Below are 8,847 nucleotides of genomic sequence, written 5' to 3' on the forward strand. Positions count from 1 at the left end.
TTCCATTGTATATATGGACCACAGCTTCTTAATCCAGTCATCTGTTGAAGGGGCATCTCGGTTCCTTCCACGATTCAACTATTGTGGACAATGCTGCTATGAACATTGGGGTGCATATGGCCCTTCTCTTCACTACGTCTGTATCTTTGGGGTAAATACCCAGTAGTTCAATGGCTGGGTCATAGGGTAGTTCAATTTTCAACTTTTTAAGGGACCTCCACACTGTTTTCNTGTTTTCCAGAGTGGCTGTACCAACTTGCATTCCCACCAACAATGTAGGAGGGATCCCCTTTCTCCACATCCTCTCCAACAATTGTTGTTTCTTGCCTTGTCAATTTTTGCCATTCTAACTGGCGTAAGGTGGTAACTCAGTGTGGTTTTGATTTGAATTTCCTTGATGGCTAATGATTTTGAACATTTTTTCATGTGTCTGTTAGCCATTTGTATGTCTTCATTGGAAAAGTGTCTATTCATATCTTCTGCCCATTATATGATTTACTTGTTTCTTGTGTATTGAGTTTGAGGAGTTCTTTGTAGATCTTGGATACCAGTCTTTTATCTGTAGTGTCATTTGCAAATATATTCTCCCATTCCATTTTCCTCATTTTAAGTGAAATGACTTGTCCTATACTTCTATGAGGGACGGGTGGGCCAGGGTAATTTTTCTAGCTCCATGCCTTTGCATAAAGTGATTTTTAAAAATGACCTCTGCTTTCTGAGCTCTTTCTCCCCCTTCCTAATCACCTGGACTTTCTCTTTCCTTTCCTGCCTCACTCAATTCTTTTCCCCCCTATCAGTTTGCATTTTGGAGTTTGTGGGAAAATCTTCTCATTTATTTTTCAGGTCTCATCTGTAGGGTTTTGTGTGTGTGTGTTTGTGTGTGTGTGTGTGTTTTAAGTTTTGAGGCCTATCCAGTTGGTCTGTCTGTTTTTATGGAGAGATTCAGTGCAGTTCAAAAACCATGCTGCCACCAAGACCAAGTTCCCAGAATCCTCTACCCTCTACTCACTGGATTCTAGAGATTCACCAACATACATTTTTCATTAAAGTGTTTTTAGATTGTATTTAAAAAGGTGGTACTGATTCACATTTCCACCTATAATGCGTCACAGTATCCTACTGATAACAAGGATATGTATACCACAAATGTAAAGAGATAGCTCATTATTACTTTAATCTGCTTTTCTCCAACTTCTCATAAGGTTGACCATCTTTTCACTCAGTCATTTTAAGTTTTCATCGGTCTATTCCTGGCTTTTGGCCAGTTAACTATCGCATGTTCATTCTCCTGTTTATAAAAGCTCTCGGTGCATGCAGGTATTAATCCTCTGTCCTCTGCCCTGCATTTTCTCTACTATATTGTTTGTCTGAGGGTATGAATTAAAGTCTCCAACCTGTCTCTAACCTGAGCCTCCCAAGTTCTTAGTCTTTGCTTTATACAAGTTAGGGCCTCCTTGTGAGGCCCATCCACATTCATGACCATTCTCTTCTTTATCTATTATTTCCTTTGTTAGCATACAATGTCCTCTTCTGTGCCATTTGGTGTTTTACACCTTGAACTCCATATTACAGTACATATCTGTGACCTCTGCTTTCCTTTATTTTCTTCCCTTCCATCCACCTTTGCTTTCAGCCATGTGGCTTCTCACTGGCTCTCGGGGTAGGCTCATTCTGGGCAGGCAGCCGCCATGAAGGAAGAGTGAGGCTGCCGTCTGGACAGACCGTGAGCATCAGCTGCCTGTCACGGGAGCGAGCCATCCTGGACACGCAGCACAGCTGAACCCCCACACATCTGCAGCCTCAGCTCACAGCTGACCACACCCACATGGCAGACCCTCCATGAGAACTTCCCACTGGAGCCCTTCTCAAATTCATACCCACAAAATTGTGAGCATAATAAAAATGTTTTCTAAGATTTGAGACAATCTACTGCAGTTAAGAGCACCAGGTCACCATGTTTCCCCTTTTTCCTTTTCTTTTCCCTGCCTCCATTCAATGAATAGCATTTCCTCCTGCAGGTATGAAAATTACACACTTTATATGTTATTCTTCTATTGATTGCTTTCAACTTAAGTTCACATCTGTGTTTACTTTCCTTACCAAGTTATCAGTATTTATTTAAACATTTATATGCTACCACTACGTCAGGTACCCTGCTAAGGTGTTCACAAATACAAGGCTTCTTTAAAACTCCGAAGAATCCAGCGAAATGGATACTCTGATTGCACTCCTTTCTGATGAGGAAACGGAAGCAGGGAAAGGTCACTTGCTCAAGTTCGCACAGCTAATTTGTGATGGAGCTGTGACTGCAAGTTAGGAGGCCCTGCTAGGAACCCACCACGATAACTAGCATGCCATGCTGTCTCTGCAGCTTCTCCCCATAAGAGACAAATGCCTAAGCACGCTCACCTCACCCGATCCTCACACTTACCTCCACTGTGTTTGCATTTGGATTAATTCTGGACCTGCTTTGAATATATTTCCTTTCTCTTTGATTTTTATAGAGTGAGGGTGCTTGCTTTTACAGACCATAGTAAAGTCCTCTGAGATACCTAGTCACCCTATTTCCCAAACCTCTCACAGTGGCCTCGTGGCTTTATATCTCTTTTTGATGGAGAATTTCCTCCAAGAATATTTACTTTTTTTTCTTCCGGTTTTATTGAGATATAACTGACATAAAATGTATTAGTTTAAGGTATACACCATCATACGGGGTTTGATACCTGTATATAATGCAAAATGTTTACCAAAGTAAGTTAATATCCATCACCTCATATAGTTGTAATTTTTTTTCTTGCGAGGAGAATGTTTAAGATCTACTCTCTTAACAAGTTTCAAATACACAACAGAGTGTTGTTAACTATAGTCACCATGATGTATTCCATTCGTCCACGGAACTTATTATCTTGTAACTGGAAGTCTGTACCTTTTCCCTCATCTCCCAACCCCACCTCTGGCAACCAATTTGGTCTCCAATTCTGCGAGTTCGAATTTTTAAGATTCTACATATAGGTGAGATCATACAGTATTTATCTTTCTCTGAATTATTTCACTTAACATAATGCCTTCAAAGTCCATCCCTGTTATCACAAATTGCAAGATTTTCCCCTTTCTTATGGCTGTATAATACTCCAGTGTGTGTGTGTATGTGTGTGTGTGCGCGCACACGCACACACATGCATTTTCTTTATCCATTCATCTGTCAGTGGACACTTAGCCTACGTCTTCACTATTGTAAATAATTGTAAATAATGCTGCAATGAACATGGGGGTACATATATCTCTTTGAGACAGTGATTTTCTTTCCTTCAAGTATATACCTAGAAGTGGAGTTGTTGGACCATATGGTGGTTCTATATTTAATTGTAGGAGGAACCTCCATATGTTTTCCACAGTGGCTGCACCAATTTACACGCCCACCCACAGCGCAGGATGGTCCTCTTCTCTCCGCGTCCGCGCCAACACTTGGTATCTCTTTGTCTTTTGGATGGCAGCCATTCTAACTGGTATGAGGTGATATCTCACTGTGGTTTTGATTTGCATTTCCCTGATGATCAGTGATGTTGAGCACCATTTTATGTACCTTTGGCCATTTTTTTGGTGTGTCTTCTTTGGAAAAATGTCTATTCTGGTCCTCTGCCCATCTTTTGATTGATTATGGGTTTTTTTTTGGGGGGGGGCTATTGAGTTGTATGAGTTCTTTTATATTTTGGATATTAACCCCTCATGAGAAATATGACTTACAGATATTTTCTCTCATTCCATAGGTTGCCTTTTCATTTTGTTAATGGTTTCTTTGCTGTGCAGACATTTTTTACTTTGATGTAATTCCACTTATTCATTTTTGCTTTTCTTTCATTGTCTTTGTTTTAGATATCAAATCCAAAAAATCATTCCTAAGATCAATGTCAAGGAGATTACCCACTGTTTTCTTCTAGGAGTTTTATGGTTTCAGGTGTTATGTTCAAGTCTTCAATCTGTTTTGAGTTGATTTTTGTGTATGGTGTGAGATAGTAGTCCAGTTTCATTCTTTTGCATGTGGATATCCAGTTTTCCCAGCACCATTTATTGAAAAGACTGTCCTTTCCCCATTGTATATTTTTGATGCCTTTGTCATAAATTAATTGATCATATATGTGTTTAATAAACAGATAGATGCATATTTATTTCTGGGTTCTCTGTTCTGTTCCATTGATCTATGCGTCTGTTTTTATGCCAGTACCATACTGCTTTGGTTACTATGGCTTTGCAATACAGTTTGAAATTAGGAAGTGTGATGCCTCCAGCTTTTTCTTTCTCAAGATTTCTTTGGCTATTTGAGGGGATTTTTGTGGATTCATACAAATTTTAGCATTGTTTTTTCTATTTCTGTGAAAAATGCAGTTGGAATTTTGATAGGGACTGCACTGAATCTATAGATTGCTTCATGTAGTATAGACATTTTAACAATATTAATTCTTCCAATCCATGAACACATATTTCCATTTATTTGTGTCTTCTTTAATTTCTTTCATCAATGTCTTATAGCTTTCAGTGAACAGCTATTCTATCTCCTTGATCAAATTTATTCCTAGGCATTTTATTCTTTTCGATGCAACTGTAAATGGGATCGCTATCTTAATTTTCCTTTCCGATAGTATATTCTTAGTGTATAAAAGTATTTTCAGAGAAGATTTTTTTAAAATAATAAACTTACTATGTTCTTGTGAAAATATTTTTAACTTACTGTCATAATTAAGTGGTACTACAGCTGGGTTAAAATTTTAGGATTCAAAGTTCTTTTCCTTCAACATTCTGAACATTTACCTTAATTGTTTTCTTGGATTTAGTGTTGCTGTTGAGAAGTCTGATATCAATTTAATTTTTCTTTACAGATGATTTATGCTTTGTCTTTGAAAGTTTTTAGGATTTTCTCTTGATCTATGATATCCTTAAATTTTACTATAATGTGTCTCATTCCGTTAAAGCAATCTGCTGAGTTCTTTATTCCAGCAGTTATCTTTTTACATGAAGCACTTGCAAATAATTCTTCTTCCTAGATGCCTCATCCCGCTCCATGTTACCAATATATTTCCTTTTTCAAAAAATCTCTTTCAGATACTTATTGTGTCTATTTTAAATTCATATTCTGGCCTCAGAATTTTGCTGTATCTAGCATAGGCTATTCAGCTTGTTTTTCTTTTATACCAGTTACACTTCTGTATATTTTGTCAGTTTTTCAGATCCATCAACTTGTCTCTCACTCTGTGGTTTATCCAAGGTCTCTATTCTGGAGAAGGAGATCATTTGTTTTCCAATTTCTAGAATTTCTTTGTAGGAGCTTGAGATAAGCAACTAAATCTTCATGTTCTACCATAATCAATATGTCAGTGATAGTTATGTCGAATAGAATGAAAAAACAGTAATTCACCTGAATTTTTCACTAAATGTTTCTCTTTCTCAGTGGTTTATCAACCTAAATCTTAGATTCTTCTGAGTGGCCTCAACTTAATGTCTTCTTTACAACGCATCCCCTAAGCACTACTCCTTACAATAGCAGACTTCAAAACACTGAATTTAGGAAGATGGAAAAAAGGAGACCATATAAAAGAGAGCAAGCATAGAAGCAATAATTTCTATTCATTGGAAATCTCCAATTAATTGTACTACCTACACGAACTAACTATACCAGATAAGTAATGCCAATCTGTGTTTTCTAGAGCCCCAAACCTTCTCAAATTATGGTGCAATTATCTGTTTGTTTGTTAAATGCATATCTAGTATTAATAGTAGATATTGTTTAAAAGAAAATACTTAGAAATGTACAGATCTACATGCAAATATTGGCTCTGTAGCTTACTATTTGTGTGACATTTGGAAAGTCAATTTCTCTAAGCCTTAGTTTTCTGCTCTATGAAGACATATTAGATACCTTCAAACACTGCAGTAAGAATTGAATTAGAAACTCTTAGACATATGATGGAAATGATAGTGATAGAAATAATGATATAGATAATGTCTGGGGCATAGTCCTATTCAGTAAATTGTAGATACAATTACGAAGCTGCTCTTTATATTATTTTTTGATTGATAATTTAGAGGTCTTCTAAAATGTTTAATCCCATAAATATTTATGTAAATACTTCTAGAATAATGTTAAGGCTATCTTCCTGTATATATAAAAATAAAAGTATAACCCCACAGAACTAGCAAAACACAAACTCAGCATTCTTCTGAACTTTGCAGGTCTGTGGTCTTTCTCCTGAGTCAACATGCATTTGCGTGCACACTAACACTGTGCTTACGGTACATTCAAGTTGCAAGTTCCTCCACCACTATGTATTCCATGTTTTATATTTTAAAATGGGAACAATGAAAAATATTTGGAATTCTGAAAAAATTGGTTTATCATTGATTTTATTTCTCCTTCAACTTGTTAGTGCCCAAAACTGATTTGAAAAAACCTTAAGAGTGTAAAGCAAAAGGAAAATATACTCTAAAAATAGTGATCTTTCAAAAGCTCAGAAATTATAAAAGAGGCAGAAAACTTCCAACTTGTCAGGTTTTCCCGCTAACCAACCAAACCAAACCAAACCATGTACTTCAATATAGCCCTTCCCTCTTCAATTTTTATAATTTTTTAGATTAAAATTATTAAAAAAATAGAAAAAAGATGGAAGAAAAAACAAACTTTATGACACTCTTCCTTTCTTAGTGGTGGTGATTTCCAGTCATATAAAATTTTCTTTCCAAGCTTTTGTGTTTGCAATTTTGAGGAAACCAATAGCAAAAAACACAGCAAATACAAAAAGCAGAAGAAATCCATTATTTGCATTTTTTTTTCAGAACACATCATGCTTAGATCTAGATTGAGTACCTTAGCTGGAAAGCCAGTTGAACCAGGACATCCCTTTTTCCTTAAGGTTGGTGTGTGAACTGGAAGAGGAGTACTGTCTACAATCTGAATCCAGGAGCAAAAAAGGAAATAAATGTCATGAAACACTCCATCTATTTCAAACATCACTAAAAATCAATCAAATAAATAAAGCCAAGCAAGACATCAATAAGGCAAAAAAATATCTCAATGAAGCTAAAATTCTCATAGTGTTGATAATTTAAATTTCAGCCTGCAATGTCTACAAATGAAATAGTTGTTCAATTAGCAAAAAACATTTGTCTGGAAATTTAAAAAGGAATGATTCAGAAAAGAGAATCCACAGAAGAAAACAAAAACATCATAGCATATAGCCTCCATAAAAATGAGGATATTAATTTTCAAGTTCATCTGAAAATGCCACATTAATTCTTAAAAGTATCTGATTTTTTTTAAGAGTAGGATTTATAATAAAAATATTTAGAAGATTCTTTTAACTCCTAACTTCTATATACAGAATGTATGTTACATATATGGAACACAATTCAGTGGACTTGTGTGTGTTTGTGTGTGTATGTAGAAAGAGAGAGAGAGATTGATTGATCAGTGGGATTCTGTACAGAAATCAATTTCCAAAGAAGGGAGTTAGACTATTTAGTATTACTGGAATTCAGAACTTAACATAAAATTTAAAAGTTAAAAGCCATATCTTCATATGATATTAATGTAAGATATTTCTTTCAATGAAAGGAACCAGTGATTTTATTGGAAAAGAGACATCACTTAATTAGCAAAGTATTTAAAAAAAGGCACAAAGAATTATTTCATTTTAGGATGCTAAGCAAGCAAACAAGAGGAAAAAGCTACCTTTGAATAAAGTTATAGTCTAAAATATTAAGAGAAAAATAGATGATCTCTCTTTGCCTTTGTTACTACATAAACAGAATATTTTCTATGCCCTACAACCTTAAAATGGAATTGAATTGAGCTTCTCAGAGTTTTCTGATTGTGAATTTAGTTCTGATTTAAATATACCTTTAAATAGCTTGAAAAAGTTTTGAACCCAATTTATAAATTACTGTTTAAAAAGGTAAACATGAGAGATAAAAGAGAGGAACACTGAAAACCTATATAAAAGTTAACAAAAAACAATCAATAGGAAACAAAATTGGTGTTATAATTTACACAGTAAGCCCAAGAGAAGTTTAGAACAAAAGGAGTGAAATAAGGGTGTTGGATACAAGATCAACAGAATTCAGGAAGACCATAAGAATATTATTTGGAAAAGATTCCATTCACTGTAGCAACAAAAACTTTCAGGTACCTAGGAACAAATGTAACAAGCAATATGAAGTAAATTCATAAAGAAATTAACAAAACTTTATTGAAAGACATAAAGGAATATCTAAATGATATGTATACCATAGATGGAAAGACCCAATCACAAAGATGTCAATTCTCCTCAGATGAATCTATAAATTCAATGCAATTTCAATCAAAGGCTCCACATGGAACCTGACAAACTGATTCTAAAAGTCGTATGTAAAGCTAAAGGGTCAAAAAGAAAAGGAAAAAGAATAAGGTGGGTAGGAGTGGCTGATTATACCAGGTGAATTATTTTAGGGTTATAGTAATTAAGACAATGGGATATTGATGCAGGAATAGACAAAAAGAACAACAGAAGAGAACAAAGAACTCCCAAACAGACTCATACATATAAAGCAGAAGAGTGTTTTACAAATCAATGGGGGAAATATAGGAGAGTTGGTTGTTCATATAAGAAAAATAGATTTAGAACCTCATTTCACATAATATGTAACAATAAATTTCAGTTTAATGTCTTAAACACATAAAATAAAAAATTTAAAAACTTTAGAAAAACGTATGGAAGAAAAATTTTTAAATGCTGCATAGGGAAGAACTGCTTTAGGAAGACATAAAAAACAGAAGTCATAAAGGAAATGATTGATATATATATATATATATATATATAT

General features: G+C 34.9%; 1 protein-coding gene across 10 annotated transcripts in view; it reads right to left on the reverse strand.

Moving 5' to 3' along the window:
- CDC42BPA (CDC42 binding protein kinase alpha) overlaps positions 1–8,847 on the reverse strand; it is a 314,468-nt gene that overhangs the window by 37,917 nt on the left and 267,704 nt on the right. For all 10 annotated transcript variants that reach the window (XM_002925755.4, XM_034666613.1, XM_002925754.4 and 7 more), the window contains one exon: positions 6,857–6,940. In XM_002925755.4, coding sequence (XP_002925801.1) covers positions 6,857–6,940 — 84 coding nt within the window. The remainder of the gene's footprint in view (positions 1–6,856; positions 6,941–8,847) is intronic.

This window comes from Ailuropoda melanoleuca, chromosome 8 (assembly GCF_002007445.2).
Source record: "Ailuropoda melanoleuca isolate Jingjing chromosome 8, ASM200744v2, whole genome shotgun sequence".
In the NCBI taxonomy this organism is placed as follows: Eukaryota; Metazoa; Chordata; class Mammalia; order Carnivora; family Ursidae; genus Ailuropoda; species Ailuropoda melanoleuca.